The 20,244-nt window shown below is 34.2% G+C and overlaps 2 protein-coding genes across 2 annotated transcripts in view; one reads left to right on the top strand and one right to left on the bottom strand.

Moving 5' to 3' along the window:
* LOC128998709 (solute carrier family 46 member 3) overlaps positions 1-2,060 on the top strand; it is a 60,163-nt gene extending 58,103 nt beyond the window's left edge. The window contains exons 6-7 of the mRNA XM_054424961.1: positions 45-174; positions 1,826-2,060. Of these exons, the coding sequence (XP_054280936.1) occupies positions 45-174; positions 1,826-1,966 (271 nt within the window). The 3' untranslated portion in view covers positions 1,967-2,060. The remainder of the gene's footprint in view (positions 1-44; positions 175-1,825) is intronic.
* Positions 2,061-6,545: 4,485 nt separating this feature from the next.
* Positions 6,546-20,244, bottom strand: part of LOC128998540 (protein artichoke-like) — a 31,996-nt gene continuing 18,297 nt past the window's right edge. Inside the window, exons 2-6 of the mRNA XM_054424716.1 lie at positions 13,412-16,627; positions 12,591-12,874; positions 8,815-8,961; positions 7,937-8,071; positions 6,546-6,982 (exon numbers count right to left, since the gene is read on the bottom strand). Coding sequence (XP_054280691.1) covers positions 6,884-6,982; positions 7,937-8,071; positions 8,815-8,961; positions 12,591-12,874; positions 13,412-16,610 — 3,864 coding nt within the window. The 5' untranslated portion in view covers positions 16,611-16,627 and the 3' untranslated portion in view covers positions 6,546-6,883. The remainder of the gene's footprint in view (positions 6,983-7,936; positions 8,072-8,814; positions 8,962-12,590; positions 12,875-13,411; positions 16,628-20,244) is intronic.

Genomic DNA, 20,244 nt, shown 5'->3' with positions numbered 1-20,244 from the left:
GTAAATATTACAACCAAGTTAAATGAGTTAATTTTTATTGTTAGATGGATGTACACGGAACATAGAAAGGATCGTCTTAGAGCAGAGCTTGCCGTTACATCAGGGACGAACCCTGCAGCCAAGGGGGTGGAGCCCGAAACCCGTGCGGCCAAGAGGGCAGAAGCCCTTAGAAAGGTGACGACAAAACATTCTCTTCAACATTGAAAATCTGCTGAATTCAAAGTTCAAACTACCTCTTTTATGTTTCCGAAGTTATGGTAACGTCGTTCCAAATGCTAATAGTAAATAATTTGTAAATAAGTAGTTTGGAATTGTGTATAAAACGATTAAGTTCTTTTTCCTGGTAAATTTTTTATTAATTTTAACTGCTCAACGCAATAAAATAAAATAACCAGGATTTGGTTTACTTTAAATTTGCTGCGATATTAATTGTATTGGTCATTATCCAAGTTGATTGGTCAAACTATAATGTCAATGATAGCCAAAATTGTTGGTGAGAGGATCGGAAAAATGTAGTCAAATTAGTAAATCAAATTCATACATTGATAGACAATTAATAATTTTAACATCTATAGTCTTTTTATAACGACAGTATGTTTGTAGGTTGAAGACGACCGTTTTAGGGTTAATGTTAATTGCTTGTAACTAAGCTAAGTCCAATTAAAGTTCAAACCAAGTAGTAATCTCTTTTCATTGAAAGTAGTCTATGTAAAATAAAAGTGATTTTCACCAATACAAAAATTGGCTAGTAAATGTTATTTTGTATCAAACTAAATATACCGTAATATTATTTAGATACTCATAATTCAAATAAATAGTTTATATCTTGATATTCACGAATATCTATTACAAGGGACCTGGTTCAATTGAAAAATAATTATTAAAAAAAAATCCGTTTATAATCTAAAGGAGTTAGTTTAAGGATTTCACACGTTTTGTACTGAAAACATCTCAATTTAAAACTACTACTAAAGTAACTGAAAATTAAAACGGCTGCCAACAGTGCCTTGAAACCCAACGCAAGCTTTTCGATTATACTTTATAAAGCGGAAACTAACTTAAAATAAGTCTAATAACACTTGAAACTAATATGTATTGAGACTTGTGCTGTTTTTTTTTTTTAATATATATGAAAGATGGTAGTGCTTTTTGATTTGGATTAATTATTTAGACAGTAAAATCAATATTAGACCCAATAGGCGAATGATCAAGATCATTCATGAAAAATTCATTCACCTACTTTTATATTGTTATATTATTCCTATATATTTAGGTGTTAATATTATTTTTATGTGTTATTAGATATTTTTCCTTTCTGTAAAATAAATAACCCCCAATAAAATGATGATTAAGGAATTATTCACTTAATAAAAATCACTAAAGGGGTTCAGGTGCTTTGATTTACACAGTTAGTTTCACAATACGGTAAATACATATAAAAAATGGTAAGACCCAATAGTCAAATTACGAGAATCTCTCAATGGCGTCCCTTATTTACTATTGGCTACCGGAAATACCGGCCAATAAGTTTCTATAAATACAACTGAGTCAAAATTCTGGGTTAAAATAGAAATAAGCTCATTATTGATTAAGTGAACTTTTACTCCAGTATTTATAGAAACTTATTGGCCAGTATTTACTGTAGCCAATAATATAAGGGACACCTTTGAGATTCTCGTCATTTTCCTATTGGGTCTGATGATGATTGGAGTGTCCAATCAAAATCGATCACCACTTACTACCCTTTATATGTATTTACCGTCTTTTGAGTAAACAGTATAAGTGTAAATATATTATTACAAGTATAAAGTTTATCTTTTTACAGGCTAAAGTGGACTCAATTGCGACTACCCCCTCTAGACTGGAAGGGGTAGTTACTCCTGCGCCCCCCAGCGCTGGGGGACTCGACAACCCAGGTTTCCAGGAAGAAGAGTTACCCCCCTCCCAAAAACCTGGGGCCCTGTGATATTTTTTATGGTTTTGTGATTTTAACCGAATTATTCTTTGTCTTAAGCCCACAAGGGCGTTGTATATATTAAATATATTTTTATTTAAGTTAATCTCGAGTTTTATTCTACCTCAAAGCAGGCCTAAACAATCAAGTAATTTAGATATAGAGAAGTCTGTAGATTAATAAATTACAATTTGAATGGTTTTCCCAATTTTAAGCTATAAAAAATTAGGTTAGAATTTTTGGTCGTTGGGAAAGCGAAAATAAAGGAATATCTTGGAACTGGTCCAAAATGTACAACCTAGACAAAATATGGATGATGTGAAGCAACGTTTCATTATACAAGTATAACAAAACGAAGGGAAAACTCTATTAAGTATCAAGAATTTTGGGGAAGTAAATATACACATACCCCATACACCACATACATACTTATAACATGGTCATAAATACAAAGGAAATGCTTTCTTTCATTACTTTATATATCCATATTTTAGAAAAATCTTAAAAGGAAAAAGGGTTTTGAATAATCAGAACTCAGTTTTTTATCGTGTTTTATCTTCTCCTGTGCCCTTTTTTAACAACAAACATGGATTAACAGTTAACAACATTCAACTTTTAATCACCAATAACAATATCTTTGACGCAATGTCTTATAGTCAACCAATATCTAATATCAATAAACAATACTAATATTTTACTAAATCAGTGTAAAGTATACTACTTCAGTGAACTGACACACAACTAACAAAGAACTCTTATTTTATCATTATATTTAGTGATTCCGCTAAAATTGTTAAAAACTTATTTTATTGTCAAGTGTTTATTATGTTAATAAACTCAAAACTACATTTGAAATAGGTAAACCTTTGTTGATGTTTTTTTTTTATTAAATTAAAAAACTTATCAGCCAGCACATATTCTTGCACATAATTCAAAAAACAATAGAGGTATAAGGGAAGTGGTACACACACGTTTTAACTGAAAGCAGAGTATTTTGAGTCATAGATTAGGTTAATAATAGAACCATAGAGGTGGTATGTTAAGTCAATAGGCTGAACACTGGTATGATTGGGATATGAGGAATATGATTTTGCCAGAGTAGTGGTATAATTTTGCCCTATTGTGGGTATAATTTTGCTGTATGTAGTGGTGGTATGATTTTTTCATGGGGTTGGAATGATTATGTCATGTTGTTGTTATGATTTTTCCATAGCTACAAGTCCACAGTATGATTTTTCCGTTGAGGTGGTATGATATTGCATAGAGGCGGTATGATTTTGCCATAGTGATTGTATGATTCTGCCACAGTGATGGTATGATTTTGCCACAGTAATGGTATGATTTTGCCTAAATGACGGTATGATTTTGCCACAGTGATAGTATGATTTTGCCACATTGATGGTATGATTTTGCCATAGTGATGGTATGATTTTCCATATTGATGGTATGATTTTGTATTAGTGATGGTGTGATTTTTTCCTTAGTGGTGATATGATTTTGCAATATTGGTAGTATGATTTTGCCATAGTGATGGTATGATTTTCCATATTGATGGTATGCTTTTGTATTAGTGATGGTGTGATTTTTTCCTTAGTGGTAGTATGATTTTGCAATAGTGGTGGTATAATTTTTGCCATAGTGATGGTATGATTTTGCCACAGTGATGGTATGATTGTACCACAGTCATGATATGTTTTTGCTACAGCCATGGTATGATTTTGCTACAGTGATGGCATGATTTTGCCACAGTGATGGTATGATTGTGCCCCATAGGAGGCATGATTAGGCCAAGGCAATGGCATTTTTTTGCCACAATAATGATACTATGATGCCAAAGTGGTACGAAAAATATGAAAAGGGCCTGGGGCCAAAAGCATTGTGATGGACCACACAAGTAAGTATAAATGTACGTATTCAGCTAAATTAATTCCAATCACATATCCAATTGAGCCTTCAAAATCTATCAAAACATTTTTGATACCATAACGTTTACAATTAGATGATGAAACGGGGATGTACCATGGTATAGATAAGGACCCTATAAGATTCGTCTCAAATAGTTTGTTTGCTCTCAGTCACTGTGTATGCAAATATCAAATATATTTATTTATTTTTAGTTAACTTAAGTTAATGATTGAACTTGATACATAATTTTGTTGCAATTAATTTCAATACAGCGTCTTGAAAAACACAAACTCTATCCTTATCACGATGAAAAAATATTGGAAAGGATTCAATAACAATTTGTATGACTTTTTTACCAGAGAGATAAATATTTTTGAAACGGTCGAATAAAATCGGGAGGTTGTCAGGGCTCGACTCAGCACATACATTATTCCACCCTGCCTTCCAGGCGCTGCACGAGACACTTTTACATCTGATCGTGAATTTTGGTTTACCTAGATCTAAATCTAAACAAAGATACATAAAACTACTTAAACATTATACTGGTGTTATGTTTAAAATACATTTTATAAATAACAGATTGATGTCTACTTTTAATACAAGGTTATTTTACACAAAAACTACGAATGTAAACGTTTAATACCGGTTATGATAATCCTTAGTTTTTTAGCATTAAATAAATGTGCACTTTATTTTATATAGTTTACAGACAAAAACTCAAACCTATGTTCCTGTTAAGACGGTAACATAATGTTTATATACTAACAAAACTAATTGATAAAACTAGACGATTTAAAACTAATTAAACTACTTTAGCTACACATAATAACTAATTATCACCAAAATGGACGTTTTAAGTGTAAATTTGTATTTGTGATACAATATTTTACAACTTTAATATCTTGTGCGTTACTTATATGTATGTTTAAGAAAATTAAAATATACTGCTGAAATATTAAACAGGTTAGAAGTTAGTTAAACACAAAATACTCCATTTGTTTAGTTCTCAAGTATTTATGTTTTGTTAAGTAAGAAACTCCACTGAAGAAACTTATAAGTACAAAAAGAGAATGCGGGAAGTTCTTCTATAAAATATTTAGTTGCTTTCTGGAATATCTCCAGTCTCTTGAATCGAATAAATTTAACCCATACGAATATAAATATATTTACGAAAAATAAGAAGCAAAAGCCAGTCAGAGATTTTGAAAAATTTGTTTTATGGTTGTCAAATGATTCGTACAATTCTTGTTCAATGTTCATAGAAATAGAAAACCATGACGACTTTTGTCGGATTTTTCGTCACTGTTCAGAGTTCAATGATTAGATTTATTATTTAGAACGTTATAATATACTTGTGAGCTTCCAAGGTTATTTTTAGTGTAGCTGATTTATTTATTTTTTTGTCATGAACGCTAGGCACGAGCCCAGGGTCGTTTTCCATATTACTTCAGGCTAAGTCTAGCGGTTGCGGTAATAGCACTTATGTAAATTCTATTGGTGATTTGGTTGGATTTGAACCCGGGACCTCAGTACCGAAGCCCTGTGCTCTACCCCTAGACCAGCTCGCTCCCTAGTGTGACAGATTGCATGCCAGTATAGTTAAGTTTATTGATTACTGTTGGATGCAATCTGTTTAATTCTTTAGCACGTAGTGTTGGCATGAGTGTGTTTTTTTTTCACATAAAAACAATATAAATGAATTTATTCAAAGTATCATGCTGATTTAGTTGTCTGTCGTACGCATCCGTGGTGTTAACAGACCAACGACAGTAGTTTACGGTAAGCAGAACATTTAATAATAGTTTCAGATTAGTTTCAACCGAACCATTATGATGAAATGAATCAATGCATGTAAGCCTATTGTTAGAAAGAATTACAGTAATAAACCCTATTGTTGGTAGAGAAGTCCGTAATTTTGCCATGTGACAGAACTATACATTAGTGTCCTTTTATGCACGGGGTTTCCCGCACGACAAGAAGATGGACGTTTACGACAAATATACTTTTAACTGCGTTTGTTGGCGCTGCATAAACGAACTCATTTGTACTATTGTAGTTTGAAACGGGTATAATTTTGCTATGTGGCTTAAAACGCATGCATATGACTAATCTACTTAGGCTCTAATAAACAGGGTTTTCTTGATTATTGATAAAATTCCGTTATTCCTCTCAATCATTTCTTAATCTTGATCAGGAATTGCACAGAAATTATGTTCCTATTATATTGATACATTGTATTGCCTGTAAAAGAACTCTTTGGATTATGTTTAATTTATGTTGATTTATGTTTAATTTATTCGTTAGAAAAAAAATATTTCCTACACAGCGTACGGTTTTTAGGGCAACAGTAGCGCGATTGATCCATAAACCAATGATTCAGCCAACAAATTCAAGTGAATCTCTGAATGGCTTCAAAAACTTGACAAACTAAAAAATCAAGACATTGCTACAGCTATTGTCAAAGTTTATAGGTAAACCTCTCTTGCTATTTTCATTTTTTGGGATAAACTATCCCAGGTTAGTTGGACAGTTCAACCATGAAAATACCTTTAAATTGTTAGGGAAGGAGGTGGTATATTTGTAGTTTTGAGAAGGATGTATTGCAACGGAACGGACTATGAATCCACAGTAGTAACTTTTTGGGTTCACGTTTTAGTGCCCACTATAACTATCAGTGCAGTTCTTGTACTGTATCTAGTCACCCCTCATTTTGCTGGATCTCGAGCACATACCTTAGACCTATATGAACGGGCAAATGCAATGTTAAAAGAAGCCATCATCCTTTTTTTACAAAAAATAACCTCGATAAACTTTCTGAAAAGATTTCCTTTTCGGAAGCATGAATGTTCCCAGAATTTAAAGGTTCGAAGAGTCAAGAGCTTCTTTTAAGCAGCCAGGAGGTTTACCTTACACCACACCCTGAAGATAGGACTGGACGGGACATAAGATTCAGTACGGAAGGATAAGGCAAGGTCACGGGTTCATGTCGGCATACAGGTACACCCCCACTTGGGGGGCGGATAGTCAAGGGTTGCAGACATGGTAGTTCTCCTGGTTGTTTTGACAGGACGAGAGGAAGTCTTGGAGCTCACCTCGCTTCATCAGCCGTCTTTGCTTCTTCACCTGAAAACCATATGGCCAAAGGCATTTGAATATTGAGGTAATTTCCAAAATTGAGTCTGTAATATTATAATTTTCCTTTTGCGAATTAATTGAATGTTAACTAATCCAACCTAAACTAGCCTAGCTTAATCTACTTTAACCTGACTCAAGCTTAGACATTAGACATTAGACAACAGTAGACAAAGAACATTAGAAATTTTACCAAGGGTGACATCTCCTTGAAAAAGCCGGATATTATAAACTACATGAGTTTATTAAAAGAAATTAGTTTGTATATGTATTTGATAGCATGTGACTATTTTGTCATTCACCTTGGCGATTAAATTAGTTACCTAGTGAGCAAACTACTCATTTCTTTAAAGATCTCAACTATTCTAATTACAAATTCATATTTAAAAAGTGTGTGTGTACTGCAGGTTCAGAAGTACTTAGGGGAGTGATTTTGTACTTAGAAGAATCGAGCGAGGCAAAACTTCAAGACGGATGCATGTCAAAACTTTCCCATTGATGGAATTAAAAATATACTTAGTAAAGTTAGTTTCAATGTGAAACAATCTTGGGGAATCTATTTTGTTCTCAAGCAATCTTCACGAAATTATATTCAATCAAAAGTACTTGTATTTATAAATAGTCAATTGTATAGATTAGTTTAAATGTTTACCACAATGACACAACTGAGTGTGTATTTGTATTTTAAGCCAAAGGTGAGTGAAGGATGAGTTAAATGATAATTTTGTTACTGACGAAAATCAGCTGTTTTTCCAGCATGATTTATTGAAAGCCCAATGATAATGGACAGCTGAGTCCAGTTTCGAAGCAATGAATATATTTTGACTCTTCTCAAATTTAAACAGCAACTTTTGGGATTACTTGACTAGCACATTATACCAGAATGTATTCAGCTAAAAGCCTATCATAATTTAACATTTATAATCTACAAACACCTTAATGTACCTTTATGTATCCTAAGACGCAAATGAGCAATAGGAAGACAACAAAGCCCATTCCACTTCCTACCATGAGTCCCAGGCGACGTGAGAACATGATGACCCCGGCCTCCTGAACCTCTACCCTCTCCAGGGTGCGAACCTGTGTGGAGGGTAAAAAAGACACTTGAAAAACTATATGAAGAAAGTTAAGTGACTATATTTACTTAGGGATGAGACAGAATAACTGAAAGTTTTATGGCAACCTTGTTTTTATTAATCAGCAATATTTGTATGTTAGAGATGAGTGCGGACATTTTCCATCATTATAAGTAAAAGGAAAGTTTTCCCAACGTTTCGGAGTTAAGAATCTGATACCGTCTTCAGGGTCGAAAGTACCTGAAACGTAACAAGCAACGTACAAACGTAGACAAGCACACAAACCCAGCCAGGAAAAACCCCCAATTTAAAACATAGAGGACTGAAGAGTGATAAAACAAAAGTCGTGGCAAAGGTTTCTAAATAAAACAATATAGAAATGACAACATAATTTTTTTACACAGAGGACACGTCTACATAAGGATGGCCGATCAAGTGAAACTAAGGTTACTAAGGTTAAATCTCTTTATAAGCCCATCTGCATCTAAATTAACTGAGAATGCCCCTATGAGCTTCGTACATTACTTTAAAAGAACAAGTTTTAAAGATTTATTTCCTACTCACGTGAAGTGTAAAATCCAGAACAGTAAGATTGTAAAGCTACTTAGTATTTTAAAATTTACTTTGTACAGAAGACTATGAAGTCGCCCGACCGTATTGATGTTTGAAATGGTAGACTTCAAAACATGATTGAAATCATTAATAGTGTTCAAACACAAACAAATGTGGGCCAAACTTTCCACTTACCTGGATACATCGACTTGTTCGAGTGTTAGAGAGAGGAGGTGTTGTCCATCTCCCTAGCCCCAAGACACAAACTAGGTACCAAGTGTCCACAGCAAGTTCACGAAGTACCATAGACCTTCTGTCTTTCTCTATTTGCACCATGGACACCTGAATACATATAACATATAAACATGGACTCTGATAAATTTCAAGCCATCAAAATCTTTAAGTGCCTCTTCATCACATTCTAATTTACATACACTATTAAGTAAAAGGGTTTGGTAAATTTTCTAGCAAACCGGGTGTATTGAATGGAGCCTCCATCGAAGTGTTATTATGACGCAATTTGACCATACTTATCTCATATGAAAGATTAACCATATCTTCAGTTGTCTTTTACGTTTCTTGAGCTATAATAATAAAGCGTATTGATAACATGTCGATAGTTGCACTTTCTGTGAGTGGTTCTTGCAAAGAAAATGGTCATTAGAACATCGGTAGCTGCAAACCATAATGGAATGGCTTAAAAGAAAAAAAACTTGTCAACAGGAGCAGACTCTAAAGGATTGGCTCTTCTTGCAACAAAATCTACAATAGGATGTCAATAGTTGCACACTTTGAAGGACTGGCTCTTCTTGCAACAAACAGCTATAATAGGATGTCAATAGTTGCAGACAGTGAAGGATTGGCTCTCTTGCAACAAAAATCTATAATAGAATGTCAATAACATTATATAAAAGAGTAAATCAAAGAAAAAATGATTAGAATGATTACGAAGGATTTCAAAAGGTTACCTATTACAGCAATTAAGTACTGCCAAGGAAAATGTCTTTAATGTTCGTACTACTAAAGTGTTTTCTATGAAGGTTAATTGTTTTAAACAACTTTAGGAAGTGGAACTTTAAATATCAAATACAAACAACCAACATTTGGTGCCTTTTAGATTAATACAAGTGAATTTAGAACACAAAACTACACGTTCCTAAATTTCTCCTCTTTAAAATAGGATTCTAAAAAGTTTTCAAGACTTATTTCTGGTAGAAAATTCCCATCAGTTAAACGATTAAGAAAACCTTTTCATACATGTATTATGTAGCACTTATTGAATATTATTATGATGAAGAATGGAGGTATTGCGTTAAAAATCACACATAGGCCTAATTTTCAAAGTATGATCAACTTCTGCCAAACCCATTGACTCTAAGTTGTATGGAAAATCTACTAATCTACTGTAGCCCCAGCTATAGCCAAATTAGTCAACACTGTACCTATGTTTAGATTTACAACACTTGACGAATTCACAACTTTTTATCATCCACTTTTATGTGGACAATCCTTGTATACAACAGCTGATAATGAAACTGATACCGCATCCCATTGAGTTTGACAACATTTGTATTGTATCGATATCAGGATTCCCAATCAATATAACTCATTCCAGATAATATCTTGTTAAAAATGCATTGTTTACGACGTTCTAAAACTAACGTCCTCCCATTCCATTTGAAGTTATTGTTATTAATAAAGATTCAGCGTTTTAAACACGATGGGTACTTATTTATTTCATCAGTCATGACCCTATAATAATAACCCTATAATAACTTATACTTGTGGTGTTGTTAATATCTAATACAAAACATATTTTTTCAAACAACACTTTAATAATCATGTGCATCTAAATCAACATCTACATCATGTGTTTATCTACATGTATAATGCATATTATATAGTTATTAAAAATACAGAAATTGTGTTTTGTCTTAGTGCATGTGTTTTTCTGTTATTCTGACTCCAAATTTAAGGGTTTTTTTGGCGACTTCCCTACTGCGCCAACAATTGATCCTTAAAATACTTGGTTACCTTAGTAAGGTAGTAAGTAATATTACGTTTTAACACAGCTATATGTGTGTTGATTTTGACAGTTCAACTATCGTGCTGAAATAAAAATGTGGAATATAGCATATTTTATTTTAAGATTTGTCTAGGCAATGTTTAACCACAATACGTTTAAATCTTAAGATAAATGTCTTACAATAACTAAACTTTTATATTATAGGACGTGTGACTGAAGAATATTAGAAGTGAATAGTGTAAAGAAATCACAAAAGCTCTTTATGTTAATGATCCGACCAGAGGCAAAGAAATTATAAAGAGAAGTATTTCCATTTCCATTGTGGTATGTCAAGAATGTTATTCCGATAAGAGAATTGTTCATTTGAATCGCTTCGTTACAAAATTTCTGCTACACATTTATGGATAGCATATTTGGTTAGTAACCAGATTAATAGTAGGGTTATCATTGAAACAAATATTATTGATTTTATATAATATTTAAATACAATATACGTCGGATCCTTTGTTTGAAGTTCATTGTTGGTGATGGTGAGTTAATGTTGTTCAAAGGTTTATTGCGGACATTTACTGCCTGACTAATATCTACTATTACTACTACACTACTACTATTTTACTATTTATTACTACAACTACTACTATTTATACTACTATTTTGTACTATTTTGTTGTTGTATTTTGTACTATTTTATTTATTGCTTGACTGCTATACAGTGCATATTTTTTGACTACTACCCTCTATAGTGTATTCCAACTTAGGTTGGGCGTTTGTGTATTGTTAGTGGTAATGTGTTACTTAAGTTTTTTTCACCTGAGGACGAGATCAGATTCCAGATCCCGAAACGTTGTGTATTGTTTTTTACATTCGTGATGGAAAATATCCGCAATAAACCTTTGAACAACATACGTCGGATGTTTTATTCGTTGTTAGTCCAAATCTTTCCAAACTATGGCGACTGTATAGGGACTACCTCTTTTTCCATTAAACATAAAAATAAATTATTCCTAAACGACAGTTACGTTTAAACATGTGAAGTATTAATCACGTCTATATACTTCAACGTTAAAAGTCACTAATTTAGTCTGGATTTTATCATTGACTATACACAGAATAGACTTTCCATGTATTATACAAATTTGAAGCTAAGAAAATAGATGAAGTTCAGGACTATCTCACCAGCACTAGTGTATTTGGTTATATCTATCTATATATTAATAGGCAAGCATGTTTCTTTAAAACCTTTTTTCTCAGCTCGTGTTCATCGTAGGGAAAATCTACGCATACCGTTAGAAAACTATTTTCCTGTAGGTGTGCAGAATCCCTTTATAAATTTAAATAGGCTCAAAGATAAGCACAAAAAATGAGTTTAAAAATTTGAAAATATTAACATGGATCTTATGCGTTGCCATGCTGGTAACGAAAATAACAACGAAATATAAACAGAAAACCAAAACAAAATGGAAGAAACTCAAATCACATGTTTTATTTACAGTGTGGGGTGAAAATAGATAAGTGAGTACATTACGTATTTTTGGTCGAGTTTCGACCACTGGACGACCTCTCGTATTAATTAATAATTAAAATTAATTAAAATGCAGTATCATAGCGAACAGCTGATTGATCTATCACATGACACAGAATATTGTCATTAGTTGGTAGAACATCTCAACAGATTGCACCACGTTTTTGTGGCTTTAAATTTTGACATTACATGGAAATCTATTTTGTGTATAGTGAATGGTTTTACATTATGTTAGTATTGGTAATTTATAAAATCTTTTCGTTGACATAGCTTTGCGTGGGTCTTTTTCTTTATGTATCATTACTCAAACTAAGGTTGTGGGTATACGCAAGAAAATAAAACTGCTACACACAGTAAGATAATCCGCTGAACACCCCCTGCGCTGTAGTATAATAAAATAGCTCAAGTAGTATTTTGACCAACCTCTGAGGGGTTCTCCAAGGTATGGTGCGCTACCATGAACCCCGTCACTCCCGACTTGTCCTGGCTGTCCCAGGCGATAGACAGGGAGGAGGCCTGTATCCGGTCGAGGACCAGCCGGGAGATGAGCGGCAGAGAACAGAACTCTGGAGGTTCCAGTCCCAGAAACCACAAGGCTCTGAGGTGAGGAGGTTCCTCACATCGTGGTCCACGATCCACTAGCTTCTGGTGATCCTGAAGCCAGTACCAAACCTCCTGCTGGTTGCATCCGCACTGCACGGGGTTGCCTAGGAACCATCCGTCATCATTACACTTACACACATACATTTACATCTGAGAATAAATTCATCACACGATTAAAGATTGCATTAAGTTCACTAATGCTGAACTATTCAGAAACTAAATTGTTTTATTTCCAATCATCCCGTTTAGACTGAGAATAAAAAGAAGGGTCGTTTTTATTTAAAGAAATAAAGGTTTACAGCTTTCTTCATAGCACTGCAATGTAAGATCCTCTATCTTACAGCATCTTCCGACTTTACCAAAGTGCCTAATGAAAGAGAGAAGCAAATAAGAGGAACGAAGAAGGTTGCTGTTGTAGTAATCTAAACCAGGGGCGGAGGAGAGACCACGGGTCCCAGCTAACTTTACCACCCCTAGTTTAATATTTGACTTAATTTAAACAGTTTCCCAAGCAAACGAAATATTTCACAAGTATATTTGACATGTTGTATTTAATCATGCATGTTACATTTAAAATTCAACTGTAGCAAGATCTATTATTTTAATTGTAATAAGCCCTAGATTATTTGATTTATTATTACCTTCAGTGGTTAAAGACGAAAGTTGTGGCTCCACGGACCGGAAAACCTTCAGTGGAAGATCATCGAAGTAGTTCTTGTGCAGCTGGAGTATTTTAATATTTATCTGGTGCTTCAGAGCATCCGGTGAAATGAACGATAACCAGTTGCCTTGAAGATACAACTCCCTGAGGGATTTCAAATTTTTAAATGAAGACTTTCCAATTCTCATCAAGTGATTAAATGAAAGGTCCAATATCTTAATAGATTCTGCACTCTCTGAAAACTCTTCCACGTCCTTCAAGCGGTTATGGGAAAGATTCAGGTACTGTAAACGGTTAAGGTTGTTGATAAAATAGCTTGAAAATCTGTTGATTTCATTTCTGCTCAGATCTAGAGTGATCAGTTTGGGCAAAGATTCAAAAGTGCCATCTCCAATTCTATATATTATGTTGCCACTGAGGATCAGATGTTCTAGTGAAGGAAATGCCAAGAAATCACTTTCCGTTATGATAGTTAGGTTTGTTCCAGATATATGAAGCTCTTGTAAAGACGGATGAAGGCGGAAACTTCCATGCCAGTTGATCTTGGTCAAGGGATTGTCACTGATACTTAGCTGAGTGAGACGGAGTAGGTTTTGTTCCGAGAGAGCAACTGAAGGAATTTGGCCAAATCTGTTGGACGACAAGTCGATGATTCTCACTGACATTGCCATATGGAAGAAATTGACAGGAAGAGCTGCAAGGGAGTTTTTACTGAGATCAATGGAAAACAGATGAGGCCATTGTGTCGATGAGAACCCTGTAAGAGTTGTTATGAAGTTTCTTTGCAGCTGTAAATTCCTCAGTTTCCATAGCCCCACTAGCTTTGACGCGTCAAAAGACCTGATTAGGTTTTCCGAGAGAACTAGGGTTTCCAAATGATGAAGATGACTTAAAGCTTCATATGGAATCTGTGAGAATTGGTTTTGGCTTAAGCGAAGCTCTTTCAAATCACTAAGTACTGACAGCGTCACTTTAGATAAACTCTTCAGCCAGTTTCTTGATAGAGATACATAATTTAACCTTCGATTGTAAACAAACGCATCACTAGGTAAGTTTCTAATCCCATTGTTCTCTAAATACAAAAACTGAAGAGATGGTAGCCTCTTAAATGTGTTGTTGTTGATAATGGTCATATTATTATTTCCTAGTCGTAATCTTCGCAATCCAGGAATATCAAAGACTGACAATGCGTCTCCATCGAGCATGTTGTACTCTAGGTTAAGCTCATTTAGGTTTGTCATACCCCTAAAAGTACCTTTGTCTACACTAGCTAGGGAACAGTTTTTCAGATTCATTATTCTAATTGGAAGACCCTGTTGGAAAATATCTTTATGCAACACAACGATTTCATTGTTTGACAGATCCAGAATTCTCAATCTTTTCAGCTCTGTGAATGATCTGGCTTCTATGTGCTTTATGTCGTTTTTGGACAAATAAAGCTCTTCCAAATTATAGAGCGCAGAAAATGTTCTCACGGTAATGAAACCTATACGGTTAAAACTTAGATCCAACAACATCATCGACCTGAAGGATTCGAAAGTGTAATCCTCTATATAAGATATAGAATTGTTTGTTAAATACATACTCTTGACCAGACTCATATCACCAAAGAGTGCACTGTGCAGCCTTGTAAACCGGTTGTTGTTGAGTCTCACACAATGTAGTTTTGAAATTTCTGTCGTATTTACTCCCACTTCGTTATCTGAATAAACTTGTTGGAAGAAACCTTCGAGGCTATTCAAAAAATTACCCTGGAGATCTAAGTTTTCTAGTTTGCCTAAGCTTAGGAATGCTCCTGGATTAATATTGTCTATTAGGTTATTTGCAAGATTAAGCTCAACCAAGTTTGGCAAAGGGTAGAACGTACTTCTCCAAATTTTCACCAGTGCGTTATTTTGAAGTTTTAGCTCTTTTAGTCGTTTCAAGCTAAAGAAGGTCCCAGCTTCAATGCTCTGAATTAGGTTTCCTTCAAGATACAACGATATTAGATTGGTATTCTTAATCAAGAGTAATGGTGAAAAGCTAGTGAGAAAGTTTTCACTTAGACATAAGTTTGTTAGAAGTTTTAATTGGGCAAACGCGTTAGCATGCACGTTTCGTATTGCATTAGCTTGAAGATCAAGTACAGACAAAAACGTGTTGTTCGAAAAAGTGTCTCCGTATATTTCTAAAATGTTATTGTCCGCTAAATATATCTCTGTTAGTTTAGAATTATAAGAGAATAGGCTTTGAATGTTATGAATGTGGTTAAAGCTGAGATCGACAATAGTCAGGTACCCGTTTCCTCGAAAAATATCGTTGTCGATCTCCATTAGCCGATTAGAGCGCAGGTGAAGTGTATGCAGCCTCTTCAAATTCGAAAACGACTCTTTGTCGATAAACGATATCTTATTACGACTCAGAGAAAGCGTCGTAAGAGACGGTGTGGATCTAAACGTGTGTTTCGTAATCGTATCGAAATCGTTAGAACTTAAATCTAAATACGTCAAAGGTTGTAGTTTGGCACTTTCTTCCACAGGAACTGAGTTTATTTTATTCCAAGATAAATTGAGCTTTTCTAGTCGAGATAGCCGCTTCAATGCGGGTGTTGGAAAATACTTGAGTTTGTTTACAGATAAATCTAATTCCGAGAGGGACTCCTCCAACCCGATGAATGCGTGTTCAGCGATAATTTCTATGGCATTTTTCCTAAAAGATATCGAAGAGAGCAAAAGCCCGTAGAAACAATGGTTTGGAATTTGCGTGATGAGATTTGACTCCAAATCCAAATTCTTCAATTTCGTCAGTCCCATCAATGCTTCTTGCGGGATCTCATTGAGGTACCCTTGAACGATGCTGAGCGTTTCCAAAGAGTGCCTCAGCTTCTTGAAGACTCCCGCGTTCAACTGCTTGAGCTTTGACTGCGATATGTACAAGTGGCGGACCGTGGTGTTGTCAGGGATGATGGAAGCAGTTGTGTCTAGGGCCTGTAGAGTCAAGGAGGCCACGGGGGCGGAGGCGAAGGTGAACGGAGGGTGAAGTCCCGAGGGTCTCCGACAGTCTAGGACCTGCTCGCTCCGGAGACTGCTGCAAGAGCAGGAGGGGTCGCCGAAGAGGTCGGAACATCCAGGGGCCGGATAAGGGTCGCTTCCGGCCATGGTCAGCAACCCGCCCAACAACACCACCAGGAGGCCGTACATCTCTCACATCCCCGTGCCTGGAACCGTAAATCCTCATGTAGAAAATACACGGGTAATGGTAACGAACACATACTTATGTTTAAGTTTACTCTAGATGTTACACTTCAAAGCAAACTCTTGTGGCCTTTTCCATTACACGGCAACCATGATATAGTGTGTATGTAGCAATAAAAAGTTGAAGTTATAGTAAATGTGTATGTCCTACCTTAAAGCTAACCCAGCCTAATATAATCTAACACCAAACAGAACTTGTAGATAATTGTAAGGATATTTCAACCTAAAAGCATACCTGTATTAGTATAATGGATAGGTTTCAATCCTTGCACTTATAACATAGTAACACCATCCTTTTTTGGCTTTCCGTGAAAATAATTCCGTGTCGAACACGATTGGTCAACATAGGGAAGTTCACGCAGCAAAGAAATACGCCATGAAAAACTTTATGATGTCGGAGAGGTCCCCATTACTTTTGAAACATATTTCAACTCTCCCCCAATTTTGTATCTCAATTTTAAAAGGAAATCGTTTAATTTAATGGAATTCTAAACATGTATATCCTAAATTCCTACAGCCTCTAAGATCATCTATTCACATATCATTCCTTTCCACATCAAAAATCTTTAAAATCTAAAACTTTGTATTCCACAAACGTGTAACAACACGTTGGTATTAACAATTAACGTTATGTTCATACAATTATCCTATTATAAACTCGTTTACTATTACAATTGAAATTCCCGTGAAGCTACAACAAAGGATGACATGCGGAAGTTTTTCAGGAATGTTCTCAAAACAGGAAACAACGTCTGACAACCGACACGATGAGAAATAGTTTTACTTAACAATCGGAATTGCGGAGTTGCTAATTCTGGGTCTTGTGAAATAAGGAACAATGTTGAAGTCGTAGAGTAAACAAACGTGCAAATCGTCAAGTTTGACCTTTCAAGGTCAAATGTTCATTTAAATATATCATATGTACATACTCGTATATCGTCTATGTATTTGTTACAAAACACACCTTCACTTCCTTCTCAAAAAAATTCCATGAACAGCTATATACTATTGGCTATTGAGACACTTTTTAGTTTCCTATCAAAAAAATGTTACTTATGACTGTTGTATGTGAGCTCCTTTGAGTAGGAAACTACAAACATCTATCTATACCCAAATCAAATTGACATAAAATATGCATTTTAGGAAAGCTAGATATTTTAGAACTGCTTTATCCATACAGTATTCAGTTGAAGAGTTTTTGTAACGAACAGTTTTCCTCCTCTTTATTATACAATTCCTACTTAATTTTGTATTACTAATAATTACAATAATATATCATGAATATCATATATTTAGTTGTTAGATGAAAACCAACGTGTAATAGTTTTGCTATTGATATGTTACACTAATGTAAAATATACATAACGAATAAATATTTATTTCATTGCATTTATGTTAAAAATACTACCTAACCATTAAGGTTTCCTAAAGGAACTATTTTCTTTTTATCAGTTTATTTCAAAAGGATGAATATAATAGAATAGACAACTTCTTTTAATATCAATTAACAGTGTACATAGTATTTGAAAAAATGTCACTTTTTTGAAGCTAGAGAGAATAGTGTCATTAGTCAACCAAGGGTGCAATTGATGTTCTTAAAATCCCTAATTTTCAACTCGATTTATAGAAAAATTAAAATATTACAAGTCGTTTATGGACCATGAATACTTTTGCATTTCAACATCACAGCATTAAATGTGTTTGGAAAAATCGAAAAGTAATACCTAGGATAGTTTTCTACCTATAAGTATTCATGGCTTTCCATGTGATATCCGGTAAAAGGTAAAATATTATACATCGCTTCAATACGAATGATATTTCGCTTGTGCATTTAGCACTTTAGCATTTAGAATAACAACTTTTGCTTTTGCATTTAGCATATCTTTTTATGCCCGTCCAAAAATTATACACTCGAAAATGGCATGTGCTTAGAAATTAGTTAGAATTAGTAAGACGTTTTCTACCATTACAATGTACGTTTTAAGTAACAATTCTCTCCACTAAGTAACAGTTCACTGAGTTTATGGTAAAAACTGATAAATACCTTAAAAGTCCCTGAACCATTGTTGTGGATTTGTTTCTTGTTGTTTGTAGCTATCTATCATCTTATCATCTATTATTAAAGTGATACAATCACATTTTATGTAAACGGTTAAGGCTATTAACCAAATAAAAATATATGCATATGGCACTCCAAAATGAAGCTTAGAGTGTGTAGATTTGCCGAAAGTTATTAGTATGAATGAATTTCTTAGCGCTCAGCCCCACAGGGCGATTTCCAAAGGGCTACGCCTGACATGCTTCCAAAGTTTAAATGATTTAATTTATTTAATGAAACAGCTGGTCAATGCAATAAACTGGTGTTTTTTATTTCCTTGAAAAATATGTTTGTGATACTTTATGTAGATTGAGGAAATAATGTGCATTATTTAGTAAGAGGGTTATGTTTGGTGGTATTAAAAAAAGGCTGTATAAGTTTTGTAAAGTATTGCTCAAAATTTAATTTTGTAACTTATATAGTAAGCTACATGTAAAGAGGCTTGACTAAAATTGAAGAATTATGGTAAAACATCTCATTCATGAAGCATCAATATGAAGCAAATTTATGCTATTGCTACACTAAGGTATGTTGTCATATTCTGATCTATTAACATCAAAAGTAGGGGTTTGAAAGTAGGTAGTAAGATTCTTTTAGTAAGATCTTTTCAAATTAAATCATAGAGTTGCTGTATTTTTAAACACACATCAGCACCACTTAAACACTTTAATAGCTCTCTAGGTCACATTTTCTTCCCATTGCAAAGCACGGGTATAGCAGCTCGTACAAATATATTTTGTGATATAATCATGAACCGAAATTTCATATATTTATGTCCAGCCGTCCCTGTGTGATTTTTACTAAATATATAATAACTTAAGATACATTAGAGCTAAATTTGAAATTTAGTTGGATAATATTTTTCACCTGTTTCAATTTGATCCAAACATTTTAGTTTGAAATATTCGAAGATGCGCCATTTTTAAATGGTAAAACCTATAAACATCAAACTGAATGCATACTTGGTGCAGGTTTTTGCTCAAATGGATCTTAAGTTAATATTAATTTATTAAAAATCGCATACAGATAGATACACTAAAACCTACGCACTTTCTAAACATCTTTCTTCAGAAAAATGTGTTGCATAGATGCAGGGTACGAATTCACTAATAGGATCGTCGAGTTCAGGGACATCCTGTATACATCAACTGTATTATTATAAAATCCCACACTTCCAGTTCATAAGTAAAATAATGTATAAGCAAAACTGCCTATTAAATCTTAATAACAACCTTTTCTCAAGGCAAACTCATTAATGTCCCATAACCTCAATACAGTCAGCTGTTTTTAGATGATCGTTCTAAACAATACAAGATGAAGTCTGTCTGTTTAATTGTACTCAGAATTGCATTGTTGTACCTTCGGATCTTCGATCCATTGATGAATGGAAAGTTTTCTTCCAATTAACATATTGTTAATGACTACGAGCTCATTTAAAATGCTCAAGTCAAATGTTAAAGTTCTAACTGAGTTCTGAGTCCT

The sequence above is a fragment of the Macrosteles quadrilineatus genome, unplaced genomic scaffold (assembly GCF_028750875.1).
Source record: "Macrosteles quadrilineatus isolate MER2022 unplaced genomic scaffold, UCM_ALF_1.0 Scaffold_7__1_contigs__length_78375512, whole genome shotgun sequence".
NCBI lineage: Eukaryota > Metazoa > Arthropoda > Insecta > Hemiptera > Cicadellidae > Macrosteles > Macrosteles quadrilineatus.
The sequence above is the reverse complement of the archived record's forward strand: the minus strand, read 5'-3'. Positions and strand labels throughout refer to the sequence as shown.